Raw genomic sequence first — 18,076 nt, forward strand, 5'->3', positions numbered from 1 at the left:
CGTCTGACCTCAGAACAGTTTTCCACTTTGCCACAGTCCATTTTAAATGAGCCTTGGCCCAGAGGAAACGCCTGCGCTTCCGGATCATATTTAGATATGGCTTCTTTTTTGACCTATAGAGTTTTAGCCGGCGACGGCGAATGACACAATGGATTGTTCACCAATGTTTTCTGGAAGTATTCCTGAGCCCTTGTTGTGATGTCCATTACAGAATCATTCCTGTGTGTGCTGCAGTGCCGTCTAAGGGCTGAAGATCACCAGCATCCAGTTTGGTTTTGACCCTTGACCCTTACGCACAAAGATTGTTCTAGATTCTCTGACTCTCTGGATGATATTATGCGCTGTAGATGATGATAACTTCAATGTCTTTGCAATTTTTCTATGAGAAACTCCTTTCTGATATTGCTCCACTATTTATCGGAGCGCTGTACTGTGATTGGGGAAGCAGTCTGAATCTCTCTCTCTCTCTCTCTCTCTCTCTCTTTCTCTCTCTCTCTCTCTCTCTCTCTCTCTCTCTCTCTCTCTCTCTCTCGCTCTCTCTCTCTCCAGAGCGACTCAGTTCCGCTGGATCCAGCTCGAGGCGGCTGGAGAGCGCTCCAGCTGGGGTGTGGATCATGTGTATATTGGGGAAGCGTGTCCGGGTCTCTGCAGTGGTCATGGGTACTGTACCAGCGGACCCGTCTGCATCTGCGATGAAGGCCATCATGGTGGGCAAACGTTTCTCTGACTCTGCACTGCAAAAAACGCTCTTCTTACTTAGTAATTTTGTCTTGTTTCTAATCGAAACATTAGCGTCGGTAGCAAATAAAATGTGGGTGGTGATCTCTCTAAGAATCGTTTTTACTGGGGTAGCATTAAATGCCATTTACATTAAATAACACAAATAAACCGCCATTTATTAAACGATTGATTGGGAAAGACAAAATTAAAGAAATCACTGAATCATTAACAGTGGCAAAAGTGTAGGGGTAAGACCATAGACTGTAAAAATAGTGTCCGTGACGTCACCCATAGGATTCTGAAAAGCCGTTCTAAAGCGTAAAGTAGAGACGAGCTGGCCGTCGATGCCCGGATAACAGAAAACAACACACACACACAAAGAGCAAAATTTTCTGCCAATGGGGTGAGAAAAATTATCTTGTTTCTGATTGAAATCTGGTTTCTTGTTTCCGTCCCAAAAAGAAACAAGATTATTTTTCTCACCCCATTGGAAGGTTATTTTGCTTGTTGTAAGCAAAAACTCATTTTGATATTTTTTTCCAGAAAACAAGCAAAAATATCTTATGTCATTGTGCTTATCTAGTAAATGCATATTTATTTAAGATTTTTTAGATATTTGGACTAGAAACAAGACGAAAATACTAAATAAGAAGAGCATTTTTTGCAGTGTGTGATTAGTTTACAGTGCAACAGAACACACAACAACAGGTTTTGTCTTTCTCAGGGGATGACTGCTCTCTGTCCAGCATTGAATTGCCCAGCTCTATCAAGGATAACTTTGAGTCGGGCTCCGTGTCCCAGGAGAGCTGGAGTTTGATCCAGGGTGGCGGGGTTGGCAGCGGCTGCGGTCAGCTTTCTCCTCACGCTCATGGAGACTCGCTGTACTTCAACGGCTGCAAGATGAGACAGGCCATCACCAGACCTCTGGATCTGACCCGGGCCAGGTAAGACAAAACATCAATTATTTTGGGCAGAGCTGGACAGTAACTAAGCTCATTTACTTGAGTACTGTACTTAAGCACACTTTTTGAGTATCTGTGCTTTACTTGAGTATTATTTTTTCTGGATACTTATGACTTCACTACATTTGAAAAACAAATATCGTACTTTTACTCACCTACATTTCTATCCAGGCCCTCGAAATCAAAAGTTGTTTTTTTCCCTTCTTTTTAATATAAAGATTATATTAAATAGAATATAAAGATTAGTTTAGTTGACATACCCTTGATGCATGTCTCTTGAAATGTTAAAAAATGTAAACGTCTGGGAGAAAGAGAAGAGTAAAGCTTTGCAAGATTATCATATATGTATCAGTGTATTGTATACGTGCATTCAGCCTTAAAGTGACAGCAGCTTTGTAAAGAGCTTTATAACTTTTCTACAAGTATTTAAATGAGTTTAAATTAGTGGTATGCTAGTATGTCAGATGGAGCATCACTGACTGGCTTAAACCATGATGGCATAATGTGCATTTATACAACAATAATAAAATAATGTGTTCACATAAAAAAGGACATTTACTTTTGATACTTAAGTACTTTTAAAAACAAATACTTCTGTACTTTTACTCAAGTAATAATCTGTTTTTACAACTTTCACTTGTAACAGAGTAATATTTGACCAGTAGTACTTTTACTTTTACTCAAGTAATGAAGTTGTGTAGTTTGTCCACCTCTGATTGGTCCGGTCCGTCACCGTCTCCGCATCTCTCTCCTCAGTAAGATCATGTTCGTGCTGCAGATCGGCAGTGTGTCTCAGACCGACAGCTGCAACGCTGCCCTGGATCAGGCCGACACCGTGGACCGCGCTGTGCTTCTCCAGTACAGCGTCAATAATGGAGTCAGCTGGCATGTCATTGCCCAACATCAGCCAAAAGATTTCATCAAAGCCCAGAGAGTGTCCTACAACATCCCACTGTGAGTCTGCAAACATGTGCACTGCAAAAAAATATTTTCTCACTTATTATTCTGTCTTGTTTCCAGTCAAAATATCAAAAAAAATCTTACATTAAGAAACATTTACTAGACAAGTACAAACTATCGTCTTGTTTTGGGAAAAAATAACTCAAAATAAGAAAAATATTCTGGCCAATGGGCTACGAAAAATAATCTTGTTTTCTGTTTGAATTAAGATTATTTTTCTCACCCCATTGGCAGATTAGGCATCTTATTTTAAGCAAAAACTCTCTTTTTTTTGTTATTTTTCCCCAAAACAAGACATTTACTTTTACTTGTCTAGTAAATACTTATTTTTTAAAGAATTTTTAGGTGTTTGGTCTAGAAACAAGACAAAAATAAGTAAGAAAAGCATTTTTTGCAATGTGACACACTCATTACGCTACAGTGTTGAATCAGGTGCTCCTGTAGCTCAAACAGTAGATTGTTGTGGAATTTGTTTAAACTGTCACCTAGTGTATCTATAGCCCTGTTTCCACCAAAAGTACCTGGAACAATTAGTCCACTCTGCAAAAAATGCTCTTCTTATTTAGTATTTTTGTCATTTCAGTCCAATTATCTAAACATTTTTATGTCAAGATTTAGTTACTAGAGAAGTAAAATGACATAAGATATTTTTTTGAATCAACTTCCTGCAGTTGATTTAGATATTGTAGGTATTATCAACTGGCCAGAGTTTAGAGACTGAAAAAGACAAGATGGAGTATAATGTGTTAAGAGCTAGCTTAAATACTGCAGCGCTTAACCATTTAGTGCTTTGAGTAATTAGCAAGATTTTAAAATGCATGCAATGTTTAATAGGGAGCCAGTGCAGTGTTGACAGAACTGGGCTAATATGATCATACTTCCTGGTTCTAGTAAGAACTCGAGCTGCTGCGTTTTAGACCAGCTGGAGTTTGTTTATTAAGCAAGCAGGGCAACCACCCAGTAGAGCATTACAATAATCTAGCCTTGAGCTCATGAAGGCATCGACTAACTGTTCAGCATTTGGCATTGAGAGCATGTGCCATAACTTAGATATAAACTAAACACATTAGACACTTTATTTTGTTGCCTTGCTGATCTGATATGTGATGGGAAAAGGGAGTAGAGTGAATTCTGCAACAGGCGGATTTAAACCTCAGGTTGATTTGTGTCAAAGCGTCACTGCAAAAAGTGCTTTTCTTACTTAGTATTTTTGTCTTGTTTCTAGTCAAAGTATCTAAACATTCTTACATTAAGTAACATTTACTAGACAAGTAAAAATTATTGTGTTGTTTCTTGAAAAAAATAACTCAAAATTAAGAGAGTTTTTACTTAAAATAATCTGCCATTGGGGTAAGTAAAATAATCTTGTTTTCTGTTTGAATTAAGATTATTTTTCAGATTTTTCAGATCTTTTCCCAAAACAAGACAATTACTTTTGTCTAGTTACTACTTCTTGTTTTAAGATTTTTTTTTAATGTTTGGATTAGAAACAAGACAAAAATACTAAATAAGAAAAGCCTTTTCTGCAGTGTTGGGACTTTTGAAAGACTCTTGTGGTTATAGTAATAATAATAGGTTGTATTTATACAGATTTTTTTTATTCAGAAGAATCTCAAAGTGCTACATGGGAAAATGATTAAAAACAAGTAAAACTACAGAAAATAATAAAAAACAATTAACACAAAAAAAGCCTTTCTGAATTGAAAAGTCTATTATGGCCGATTATCCCTCACACTCTGCAAACATGTCCATTAGTGCTTCCACATCATTGTGGACCCGGAGCTTCAAGAGAAATCAGTAATACTGTTTTTTTGCGCACCTGTTTTGGAACACCTACAATAAATGTCATTGCACCTTCATTCTTGCCTATTTCCTGGATATAGGACTGAGTGTGATATCATTGTGTGTGTGTGTGTGTGTGTGTGTGTGTGTGTGTGTGTGTGTGTGTGTGTGTGTGTGTGTGTGTGTGTGTGTGTGTGTGTGTGTGTGTGTAGGGAGGCTCGTGTGAGAGGCGTTCAGCTGCGATGGTGGCAGCCGCGCCATGAGGGCGAAGGTCATGATCAGTGGGCGCTGGACCATGTGGAAGTCATTCTGTGAGTATTCCTGCACAGACAAACCACACATGAACCATCCTTCACTCAGAGATCAGTGCAAAGTTCAGCACCGCTTGATAACATGATATAGAAAAGTACTTTGCTGACACTTGTGAAACAGGTGTTTTGATTGGACAGTAAATTCTCCTGTTAGGCTAATACTAATGAAGTGCTTTCATGATTAAAGGGATTGTTCACCCACAAATGAAAACTTCCCCATTTACTCTCCCTCAAGCATCCCAGGTATGTATGGCATTCTTCTTTCAGACGAACACAATCGCAGTTATATTAAAAACATCCTGGCGCTTCCTAGCTTTATAATGGCTGCACAACCATGATAGATAGATGCACTTTTATAATGGATAGATGCACTTTTATAATGGATAGATGCACTTTTATGATGGATATATGCACTTTTAAAATGAACAGATGCACTTTTATAATGGATAGATGTAATTTTTATGGATAGATGAACTTTTATGATGGATATATGCATTTTTATAACGGATAGATGCACTTTTATTATGGATAGATTCACTTTTATTGTCGGAGACCAACATGCAACGGGAACAAGTTTGACTTACTTCCGGCAAGCTTCTGCTCCAGTCGTAAAGGGATTGAACAGCCCTAAGCAGGAGGTCCCGGACCCCATACTCCCATAGCACCCACCATAGGGCGCCATGAGAAACACAGTCAAATGCTTTCTCCAAATCCACAAAACACATGTTGGGCGAACTCCCATGTACCCTCCAGCACCCTGGAAAGGATAAAGAGCTGGTCCAGTGTTCCACGACCGGGACAAAAACCACACTGCTCCTCCTGAATCTGATGTTCCACTATCTGCCAAATTCTGCTCTCCAGTACCCTGGCATAGACTTTTCCAGGGAGGCAGAGAAATTGAAACAAACTTTCCCTCTTGAAAAGAGGGACCACCACCCCAGTTTGCCAGTCCATACTGTCCCCAACCTCCACGCAAGGCAGGTTCCGGGACAGGTGGTTGCTCACCTCGCGGTGGACCACCAGAGCACTCCTGAGATCCAACTACGAGCTTTTTAACTGCAACAACTTTAGTATATGCCATTGCCCTCCAATGGGTCCTCGCCCATGGGTTTAGGATACGGTCATTCCAATTACAGGGCCTCGAATGAGACCTGTATTGTTATTTTTCGTCACTACCTATCCGCGTAGGAAATGGTTAATTAAGCCATTTCTCAGGCTCCCTCTCCAGAATCGAACCCTGATTCCCTGTTTCCTATGGTCACCATGGTAGGCGCCGAATGTACCATCGAAAGCTGATGGTACACTTTGCCCATAGAGGTTCTCGTTGAACCGGGCCATGGCCTGCCCCTCCCTGGCACGTCTCAAGTTCCTTTCGACCAGGTGAAAATAAAATAAAATCACCCCTCGAGATGGTCCCTGCGGTGGGGGTGTGCATCCGCCGAGCCTGGCCCTTTGGTGTTTCAACGTCAGGTTTGTTGTGCCCTCTCCTCGACAAAACCCGGGCTACCCGTTTTGAGTCCGTCTCAGCACACCACCGCCCACAATAGGACCCGCCTTTTCTGACCGTGCCCGGAACCGAGGCACCCTCCCCGGTCGCCGGCCAGAGAGGCTCGTCAGCTTGGAGCTTTTTGGCGAGTTCGGCTTTTGGACACCGTCCGTTTTTCTTTTACGAACCCGCTCTTCTCTCGGTGGGTCATTCCTGGAAGTCTCTAGCCCAACCCGCACGCACCTCTTTTTACGGGCGATCCGGCATGCCATTCCATGGGTCGGGTACTTGGGTGCACTTTTCGACTTCCACTTTCGCCCTGTCCCTGACAAAAGCCTGACGGTTCGTTCTGAGTCCGAAGGGGGCCCACCGTTCCGACCATGCCCGGGACCGAGGCTCGTCCACTTTAAGCTTTTCTGTGAGTTCAGCTTTTGCTCGTTTCTTGGCGAGTCGTTCCTGGAATTCTCTAGCCTAACCTGCAGCACACCTCTTTTTACGGGCATTTGGATGCCAGGTTTTGCCCTCTCCCTGACAAAACCCTGACGGGTCGTTTTGAGTTCGACTTTGCTCATACCCACCCCCAGAGCCTTGCCACTGAGGAGCTGTTTAACTACCTCGGTGACTTCGTCCAAATGATGGACGAGCCCTCAGCCACTGCTTCCTCAAAGCAAGACGTGTGTCTGTGGGATTGAGGAGATCCTCGAAGTATTCCTTCCACCGTCCAACAATATCCCCAGCTGAGGTCAAAAGCTGCCCATCTCCACTGTAGACAGTGTTGGTAGGGCATTGCTTCCCCCTGCTGAGGCATCGCTTGGCCTGCCTGTACCTGTCAGCTGCCTCAGGAGTGCCTCACATCGCTCATTCGGCTGCGCCATGCCGTTTTCCTTTAGTCCTATTGGGCTTCTGAACCGCTCTTAGTCTGACTCATCACCAAGGTTTTGTTTACCGTGGGAGTCCCTACCAGAGGCATATAGGCCCGGACAACACAGCTCCTTGGGTCATTCAGGCACTCAAACCCTCCACCACGATAAGGTGACAAGGAGGGGGTTGATAATAGGGGGTTGGTTAATAGGGGGTTGATAATAGATGCACTTTAATGATGGATAGATACACTTTCATAATGGATGGATTTTTAAAGCTTGTAAGAGCCAGGATATTTATTAATATAACTCTGATTGTGGTCGTCAGGAAGAATGTCATACACACCTAGGATGGCTTAAGGGACAGTAAATCATGGGGTAGTTTAGATTTTTTGGGTGAAGTATAGTTTATCCATAGTGCTGCATTGGCCATTAGAGGTTAAACACTCACTGAACTCATCCTACACACACACACACACACACACACACACACACACACACACACACACACACACACACACACACACACACACACACACACACACCTGTTTCTGCACATTTCTCAGTCCCCGTCCCTCTCACTCAAGTTCTTTGCCTCACACTGCGCTCTCTTTCTCTCTTATCACCTCTGCCATCCACTCACCCCTTTATGTCCTCCATCTCCTCCTCCACTCACCCCTTTATGTCCTCCATCTCCTCCTCCTCCACTCACCCCTTCACCTCCTCCATCTCCTCCTCCTCCACTCACCCTTCTCCTCCTCCATTTCCTCCTCCACTCACCCCTTCACCTCCTCCATCTCCTCTTCCACTTACCCCTTCACCTCCTCCTCCAATCCCCCCTCACCTCCTCCATCTTCTCCTCCACCCTCTCTTCTTTTTTACTCACCCTTCACCTCCTCCATCTCCTCCTACACTCATCCCTTCACCTCCTCCATCTTCTCCTCCACCCTCTCATCTCCTCCACTCACCCTGTCACCTCCTCCATCACCCTCTCCTCCACTCACCATTTCACTTCCTCCATCTCCTTCTCCTCCACTCACCCCTTCTCCTCCTCCATCTCCTTCTCCTCCACTCACCCTTTCTCCTCCATCTTCTCCTCCACTCACCATTTCACTTTCTCCATCTCCTTCTCCTCCACTCACCCCTTCTCCTCCTCCATCTCTTCCTCCTCCACTCACTCCTTTTCCTCCACCCTCTCCTCTTCTCCACTCACCCCTTCTCCTCCACCCTCTCCTCTCCTCCACTCACCCCTTCTCCTCCTCCATCTCCTCCTCCACTCACCCCTTCTCCTCCTCCTCCTCCATCTCCTCCTCCTCCACCCTCTCCTCTCCTCCACTCACCCTCTCCTCTCCTCCACTCACCCCACCTGTTTTCCTCCATCATTCCTCTGGTTCTGCTGATGCAGGTCAGGCCACCCCCGACCCCACCCCCACCCCTCTGGTCTCTCCAGCCGCAGCCCTGTCCTGCATCTGCTAACCTTTCCTCTCTTCTGTATTTTGCTCCCTATGGCATGGCTGTAGTGTCAGGTAAGTGCTTCGCTGTTCCCAGAATGCACCGCTGTTCCCAGAATGCACCGCTGTTCACTGCCTTTAGTCGTCGTCCGTCTTCTGCATCACTAGATCTCATCACCCCATGCACAAGGACGAAAATAAAGGAAACAACACGCTACATACTGTTCATTATAAAAACTGGCTAAATTGCTTTTAACCATATATTGTCTTCTTGAAGAACATTCCACTTTATTTCGATAGTCTAATGAGTGCCTGTGCGACTCATTAGAGTATTATCAGACTGTTAGGGTCGGGTTAGTGGAATAAGTGGACCTGTAGTTGTAAAGTTATTGATTTTAGGAGCATCAGAATAAAGTCTATAATACTCTAATGACTGCTAGATGACATGCAGTTACTCACCGCTAGTAGAATATCTGGAGTATCGAAATAAAGTGTAACCCGTAGAGCTGCTATAATTGTGTAACCACATTTCAAGAAGCACTGGAACTAATCTGAAGGAGGAAGTTATAAAAATATTCAGTACTGTGCAAAAGTTAAATATTAACTCTATTGCTTTAGTGTGCCAATAGGGAATATCAGTCTTAGATTTTCAGATAAAATATTGTTATAACCTGAAGCCCTTAAGAATTATGCACAGTACTGTGTGTGTGTGTGTGTGTGTGTGTGTGTGTGTGTGTGTGTGTGTGTGTGTGTGTGTGTTTGTTTTTGTGAAATATCAGGAAATGTGTATAATGTCATGGGTATGACACAGGTATTACAGGAGAGGGTGAAATATGAGGACATTACACATGTCCCCACTTTTCACTTTTTGAGAAAGTTAAAATGCAGAATATTTCCTGTGATGGGTAGGTTTAGAGGCTGTGTGTGTGTGTGTGTGTGTGTGTGTGTGTGTGTGTGTGTGTGTGTGTGTGTGTGTGTGTGATGGATAGGTTTAGGGGCAGTGTAGGGGGATAGAAAATACGCTTTGTACAGTATAAAAGCGATTACTTCTATGGAATGTCCCAACATTTCACAAAAACAAACGTGTGTGTGTGTGTGTGTGTGTGTGTGTGTGTGTGTTGTTTCCATTGTTGTCGTCCCTGTATCTGACCCTACTCTAAGGACTCTTTCCCCTACACACCTAGAGGTTAATGTCACCCAAAAAACGTTTCTTTTAGTTTTTGGTTTTAGATAATAATCAAATACTTGCCATCATTACGGACAGGTGTGTGTACAGAAACAGGTCAACTCACTCATGCAGGTTTATTGGAGATTGTGACAATACACAGCTGGAGTGTTGGAAATAAATACTTGTACTCCTTACACACACGTCAAACACAAAGCAATATAATGACACACTCACTGGTCACCTTATTAGCTACACTTTGATATTGTGTGGGACCCTAAAAATGGGTCTAAATAATTGATTCATGAATGATCTTGGGAACAATCCCCATAGACTCCTGCCCATAATGACAGGATATCCTGCCATACATGTAGTGATTTATCATGTTTATGATGCACCTCTGTCACATGCCAAACATGTGTTGGATTGAGATTTGGGCACTGTGTGGGAAACTGAAGTAATTCTAGGATTAAAGCCATGAGTAGCTCACGGTAGCTGTGATTGGCTGATGAGTTATTTGCATAAGCATGGATGCTAATAAAATGGCTACTGAGTGTATAAGAGTAAACCATGGACAAAAGTATTGGAACACCTGACCATTACACCAACAGAGACAATAATGACATAAATACATAGACATTAATATGGATTTGGTCCCCACTTTGCAGGATTAAGTCAGTTCCACTCGCTTGATACCCAGAAATTTTGAATATTGTGATCTAATATGATTTCTGACCTGTAAGGTGGGCAGAATAATAATCACACACTGTGTGTTAAATGGGTGGCTCTATGCAATTTCACTTTTTTAACTTCAGTTAGTGTGTAATGTCGCTGCTTGAGCATAAACAGTATCTGCAAAGTTACAGTGCTGAAAGTTCAATGCAAACAGAGATATTGTCTTTTAAAGTTAAGGCAGTTTATTGCATACAAAAATGGCCGGTTTGGACTACAACAAGCTTCTTCCTGGGTTGGGGACATCATAAACCCTTGCTAGTCTCCGCAGATGTGACTTCTGCCCGTAATGGGAAGGGGCGTGGCCTTTCCGGCAACCTGTGCTTGGCACTCCAGCCAATAATAATACAGGAAACTACATTTGGCCATCTGACCAATCTAAGACCATTGCGTTTTTTGGAGGGATGGGCTTCATAGAAGCAGGAAGCAAGTGAGCCGTTCAAAGGACAGTGGAGACAGCGGTGTGGAATAAAGGGAGAATAGAAGAAAAATATGGCGTTTAACAAAAGAAGTATTATCAATCAATCAATCAAACTTTATTTCTATAGCCCTTTACAGCAGCCACAAGGAGTCCAAAGTGCTTCACATCAGATACAAATAACACATCATTTGAACAAAATATTCGAATAGAAGTAGAGAAAATACAATGTTACAATGTTACACCGCTACTGCGTATCAAATGCCAATTTAAACAAATAAGTTTTAAGTTTGGTTTTAAACAGTACAACATCTGTTTCAGTATGCATGTCAGGGGGAGCTTGTTCCAAAGCTTAGGGCCAGCAACAGCAAAGGCCCTATCACCCCACTGTTTATGCCTTGACTTACGGACCTGTAAAGTGCATTGATCAGAAGACAGCAAGCGCCGATTTTGTCCACCCAGAGTTAAAAGCTCAGACAGGTTCTCAGGGACTAGCCCATTTAGAGCTTTAAAAACAAACAATACAATCTTAAAATCAATCCTAAAATGCACTGGAAGCCAGTGGAGAGTAGCTAAAACCGGAGTAATGTCTGCTCTTCTAGGAGTACTGGTTAAAAAGCAAGCAGCAGCATTTTGTACAAGTTGCAGACGGGAAAGAGATGTTTGACTCAGAATGACATAAAAAGCGTTGCAATAATCAAGCCTCGAACTAATAAAGGCATGTAAAGCTCTTTCCAAATTGTGACGTGTAAGAAAAGGCTTAACTTTACTTAGCAGACAACGTTGGAAAAAGCTAATTTTTATTACATTGCTAATCTGTGTATCAAATTTCATGTTGCAATCGAAAGCCACACCCAAATTCCTGACAGTTTGTTTTGGCACGTGGAGTCAAAGCTCCCAAACTTAAATGCAAATTTACTGACATGCATCTTGTATTGAAAACAATGCATTCAGTTTTATCTTCGTTTAAAGTAAGGAAATTGTGAGAAAGCAACAGCTTAATTTGATTAATGCAACACTGTCATTTGATTTTAAAGGCAGGTAAATCTGCAGATCATCTGCGTAAAAATGAAATGACAGATTATACTTGTTTATTATAGCCCCTAGTGGCAACATATATAAAGAAAACAGGGTGGGGCCCAGAATTGAACCATGGGGCATACCACAATAGAGGGGGGCGGATGATTATGAGCTATCTCCAATTATAACAGCGAAACTCCTATTTGTTAAATATGACCTGAACCATTTAAGTGCGGAGCCTTGAATGCCTACACAATGCTCAAGACGTGCAAGAAGAATTGAATGGTCCACTGTATCAAATGCTGCTGTTAAATCCAGGAGCACTAATACAGTAGGGTCCCCTGAATCTACAGATAGTGCTATATCGTTTTGAACCCTTAACAGTGCCGATTCGGTGCTATGACGTGATCTAAAACCAGATTGAAACTTCTCAAACACAGAATTATGTTGTAGAAAAGCTTGTAACTGATTAAAAACAAGCTTTTCTAACACCTTCGAAATGAAAGACAGATGTGAGACTGGTATAAAATTTGACAAAACATTGATTTTTTTTAAGCAGGGGTCTAACCACGGCATGTTGTAAATGCATCCGGGACTGAGCCAGAACTGAGACAAAAATTTAAAAATGTGAGTAAGCTCGGCCCAAGAGTGCTAAAAACATCCTTGAGCAACCAGGCAGGAAAAATATCTTAACTACAACTAGTAGGTTTCACATGGTGTACAACCTGAGAGAGCAATGACAAAGAGATAGGTGTAAATTCCCCAAAGACAGCTGAGTGCAAAGGATCATCAGGCACAAACTCACTAAGATCAACACTGGCATTTTGCCTAACTGAAGCTACTTTATCAACAAAGTAACATAAAAACTTTTCACACATACTGGTTGAAGCCTCTGTCAAAGCTAACATACGTGGATTTAAAACAGAGCTTATAGTGTTAAATAAGACCTTAGGTACATGACAGCTGTTAGATATGACAGATGAAAGATAATCCATCTTTGCCACCTTTACTGCCCTCTGATACTCTACAAGACTATCTCTTAACTTTCCCAGAGAAACTTGCAATTTGTCCTTCTACCACTTCCTTTCAGCTTGTCTGCAATGTTGCCTACTGGCTCTTGTGTTGTCATTTAACCAGGGGTCCGGTTTAGGTTTAATAGACCTAAGCCAGTAAGGGGCAACTGTGTCTAGAATTTCTACAGTTGTTGAATAGAAAGCAGAGAGAATGTTAACTGAGAGCCCAAGAACATCGAAACAAACTCTCCTACTGAAGAGGGTGTGAAACAGCGATGCTTAGAAACTGAAAGTTCAAGTTTAGGAGGTTGTGGAACAGTGATCTCAAAATTCTATTTTTGTGACTGAAACTGAAAGACCAAGGGAAATAATAAGATCCAAGGTATGGCCTAGATTATGTGTTGGCCTGTTTACACATTGGTTAAGGCCAAAAGAGTTTATCACATTTTTAAAATCATTAGCAAAGGCATTTAAGGGGCAACAAACATGAATGTTGAAGTCCCCACAAATCAAATCAGGAGCTTATCAAATTTAGGAATAACATCAGCCAAAAACTCAGAAAACTCACAGATAAAATCTTTGTTGGGTTTTGGGTGGACGATAAATGACAGCAAATAAAACAGGTGAATTCAGGTCAGCCACTAACAATTGGAGCTCAAAACTAATGTAACAGTAAGCAGGTAATAATCTGCATCTATAATCGTCCTTAAAAAGAGAAGCCAAACCACCACCTCGACCTGAAGCGGAGTATTAAAAAAAGAGCAACCGGGTGGGAGGAGCTCCATAAAAGCACCATTTTCCCCTGGTTTCAGCCAGGTCTCAGTCAGCATAAAGAAGTCAAGATTATTTATCATAAAAAAATCATTAAGGATAAAAGTCTTATTTGTGACTGATCTGGTATTGACCAATACCATCGCAGTCGACTCCAAAAAACCTGGAATCAAACACCGCTACTTCACGCCGTCTTCCACTTCATGGCTGAATAGCTGCTGTTCCTAAACGCGACCACACCAGGGATGAGAGTTCACAAACGGACTTATGGCAAAGGTGGCATAACATTATTTCCACAAATGTTTGTTAAAGAGTTAGTTCACCCAAAACTCCTCACCCTCATGACATTCCAAACCTGTCAGACCTTCGTTCATCTTCGGAACCAAATAATATTACAAATTATAAAATTATCACAATATTTCTAATGAAATCAGAGCTTTTTGATGACCCCATAGACATCATTGCAACTTTCAAGGCCCAGAAAGGAAGTAAAGACATTGTTAAAATAGTACATGAGATTCCAGTGGTTCAACCTTAAAGGATCAGCTCACTTCAGAATTAAAATGTACTGAAGGTTTACTCAGCCTCGCATCATCCAAGATGTTCATGTCTTTCTTTTTTCAGTCAATTTTTTTTTTTTTTTTTTTTTTTAGGAAAACATTCCAGTATTTTTCTCCATATAATGGGCTTCAATGGCAAACAACGGTCCAAATCAATGCCGTTTCAAAGAGCTCTACATGATCCCAGATAAAGAACAAGAGTCTTTTCTAGCCAAACCATCTAAAATATAAACATTTATTTACTTTTTAACCACAAATGGTTGTCTTGCGCTGTGCCACGTATTACGTAATCCCGTTGGAGAGGTCACATGTGACGAGACCATCTAATTTTCTCCCCCAACATCAAAATTGTCTGTCATCGTCGTTTTACCTTTTTTTATGAAGGCCGTTTGACTTATGGGGCGTCACACTGACGTGAATGAAGCAAATAAATCACGCTATTCGCTCGTAGTTGGACGCTTGAACATGTTGAGTTTCCTCGCTTCATTCGGGCGTGACATTCTTCACAACAGATCCGAATTCGAGTCATGGAAGTGGCTTCTGCTAGCGGCTCATCTCATGGCGAAACAGCTGACATGGATTGTTTTAAAATACGGCGAGTAAGCTCAATTTGCCGGATTTAGCTAGCTTGTAGTCTCAATAGGAAAAAGTGTCCCAAATCACCCTGAAATCACCCTATGTATCGCTCTTTGAGTAAAGAGCGCAATTGAGTAAAGAGCATTTTTTACAACTGAACAGATTGTCCGACCTCCTCACTCACTTTCTTCCAAGCAAGATCCTTTTTATCCCTGTTTCTATAACGTAAGAAGATGTATGGTACAGCTTCAGGTTTTCTCCTCATTGTTGTCACTACTAGAGCAAGATCCTGATTGGTTAACGCCGCGTGAATATCCGCCAAAGTTCAGATTTTTCAACTTGCACTATTCACCCAGAACCAGAACCAGAACCCGGAACCTCTGCACTGTGTTTACTACATGAATAACGTAGGAGACGGAAACAGATGAGAAGAGATATTTGAATAAAGTCGTTATTGTTGTTTGTTTTTGCACTTTAAAGAATTCTCATCTCTTCATCACAGTAAGGCTGAACCACTGGAGGCACATGAACTATTTTAACCATGTTTTTACTGCCTTTCTATGGCTACGTCCCTGATTTTATACACCTGTGGCAATGGGTCTAATCGAAACACTTGAATTAAAGAATTGAGAGGTGTGTCCCGATACTTCTGTCCATGTTGAATAGGATGGACTGATGACTTGAGATAGTTGCCCTTTAATTCTGAACTTTACACAGTGATCACAAATCATGAGTCCTGGTGTGAAAGTGTTTGAGCTTAGTCTCCGGCATTCTACAACTCAAAGCCACTCTGATGAAATGAAGACTTGCTTTGCATATGAAACCTGCATTGTAAAAATCTTTTGCTATAGAAATGAAATGGTTTTAAGGTTATGGTGACAAAGCCTTTCAATACATATGATGACTAGAGACCAATCAAGCACTATATTTGTTTGCATGCCCAGTAACCCGCCCCAGGTCCCTTAATTTTGACCGTATTTGTCCATAAGCCATTGCTAACTTTGTGTGTCGTGGCTGTATCTCCACTAGTCCAGACACTCACAGATAAGATCCCTTTCACCGGTCCTCCACCCTCATCACCGCTCCATCTCCCACCCTCCTGTCCCTTCATGCTTTGCAGACGCCCATTCCTGTCCTGGCTGCGTTCCTGGCTCATTGGTCCACACCTGACGGACAGAAGAGGCAATGACAGGCTAAGCAATAGCAACTCTCAGACTCTTTTCCACACTTTTTTTCATTATTATTTTGTTTGTTTGGACACTGTCTGTCTGTCTGACTCTCCTCCTCACAACCTCTCACTGTTTTTACGTTTGGTCTCTTTATTCTTTTTCCATCTGTCAGTCTTTCCTCAAGCTCCAACCTCAACCAATGTCGTAAGTCAAAGTCTGTTGATTGCAAAACAATTGAGCGAGACGATGACAGTGTTTGAGGTTACGAGTGAACGATCGATTTGATTCTGTAGTGCTCTGTGAATTCTTGGCTAGATACGACTTAGAAGAGCAATCGATAACCGCTGCACTGCAAAAAAAAAAAGCTCTTCTTACTCAGTAATTTTGTCTTGTTTCCAGTCCAAATATCTAAAAATTCTTAAATCAAGATTCATTTACTAGATAAATAAAGTGACGAGATATTTTGCTTGTTTTCTGGGGGAAAATATCAAAATAAAGTGAATTTTTGCTTAAAACAAGTAAAATGATCTGCCAATAGTGTGAGAAAAATAATCTTATTTCTGTTTGGGACGGAAACAAGACACAAGATTTCAGTCATAAACAAGATTATTTTTCTCAAAAGCAAAAACTCTCTTCATTTTGATTTTATTTTTTATGGGTTAGTTCACCCAAAAATAATAATTCTGTCATTAATTCCTCATGCCGTGGGACACCCGTCAGACCTCTGTTCATCTTCACACACAGATGAAGATATTAATGTTGAAATCCGATGGCTCAGAAAGGCCTTCATTGACACCAATGTCATTTCCTCTCTCAAGACCCATAAAGGCACTAAAGGCGTCGTTACAAAGCCCATCTCACTCCAGTGGCTCTACAATCGTTTTATGAAGACACCAGAATAGTTTGAACGGAGGTCTGACGGGTGTCCAACCACATTTTTGGGTGAACTGACCCTTTATGAAAACAAGCAAAAATATCTCATGTCATTTTACTGGTCTAGTAGATGCATCTTGATTTAAGAATTGTTAGATATTTAGACTAGAAACAAGACCAAATGACTAAGTAAGAAGAGCATTTTTTGCAGTGTGTAAACCCGACCGCCTCTGTCTTCTTTCCTCTTCACAGCACCCGCAAACAAAACTACATGATGAACTACTCCAGACAGACGGGGCTTCACCATTACTACAACAGGAAGAGGCGAGCGTTGCGGCAACGAACCTAACCAACCACACGCTATTCTGTTGGCTACAATCCGCTTTCCCTGATGAGAAAACACCATGTCAGGTCACTTCTGTCAGCATATGGCCATTCTCTCTCATCTGAACGATACATCGGACCATCTCGTCCCATTTCTAGCCAATCAATGCCTTCCCAGAGCAGTGTGATGGGAAAGACAAGCACCTAAACGTGGCGATTTTTGTATACTATCTATGAACTATTGGGTTTCCTAATTCTGTTTGTTATTATGATCTTGTTTGAATTCTCCTGATGTGAACGAGTACAACGCTCTCCTGCTCTCACCTCACTTTCTGCCACACTGTGAAGTTATTCTGATGGTTATGCTGATCTTTACTAGTGCCGAGGAAAACTGAAGAAGACTCATTCTGTCGGATGAAGATAATGTGTTTTGCTGTTGTGTGTCTGTGGGTTTGTTTTGTGATGCGTTGATTGTGGTGTTCCAATCATTTGTTAGTTTTATACTAACTCATATCTTTTGGGCTTTGATCGTTTTTCCTTCATTGGGAGAAGTCGGCCTTGGAGAGGGGAAAAAAAAGAAATCAAGCAGAGAATGAAAAGAAAGAATACATTTAAAAAGAGAGACTAACATGTTTTGTTGTTGTTGATAAATCACTTTTTTATATATCTTGGTTCCTTAAAAATATTTATGGTAAATGGTTCTCCACTTAACCTATTTAAGATACACTGTATGTGAAATGTTTGTTTGATTTTTATCATTTTTAGGTTTAAGTTATTAGGTCAGGTTCTTGGTTGCGATCCACACCCTTCCCTTCTCATCCAGTCGTGCTGTTAGACATTTCCTCATCCCCTTCTTTCTTTCATTACCTGTCAGTGTTGTTTATGATGTTCCCCTACTTGGTGTAGCTCTCCAATATAGCAAG

At 41.6% G+C, this 18,076-nt stretch overlaps 1 protein-coding gene across 1 annotated transcript in view; it reads left to right on the top strand.

The window, feature by feature from the left end:
• The window catches only part of LOC137043281 (reelin-like), a 176,033-nt gene extending 157,957 nt beyond the window's left edge, over positions 1 to 18,076 (top strand). The window contains exons 60-65 of the mRNA XM_067419486.1: positions 550 to 707; positions 1,445 to 1,664; positions 2,439 to 2,636; positions 4,637 to 4,735; positions 8,581 to 8,607; positions 17,082 to 18,076. Of these exons, the coding sequence (XP_067275587.1) occupies positions 550 to 707; positions 1,445 to 1,664; positions 2,439 to 2,636; positions 4,637 to 4,735; positions 8,581 to 8,607; positions 17,082 to 17,178 (799 nt within the window). The 3' untranslated portion in view covers positions 17,179 to 18,076. The remainder of the gene's footprint in view (positions 1 to 549; positions 708 to 1,444; positions 1,665 to 2,438; positions 2,637 to 4,636; positions 4,736 to 8,580; positions 8,608 to 17,081) is intronic.

This window comes from Pseudorasbora parva, chromosome 16, assembly GCF_024679245.1.
Source record: "Pseudorasbora parva isolate DD20220531a chromosome 16, ASM2467924v1, whole genome shotgun sequence".
Taxonomy (NCBI): domain Eukaryota; kingdom Metazoa; phylum Chordata; class Actinopteri; order Cypriniformes; family Gobionidae; genus Pseudorasbora; species Pseudorasbora parva.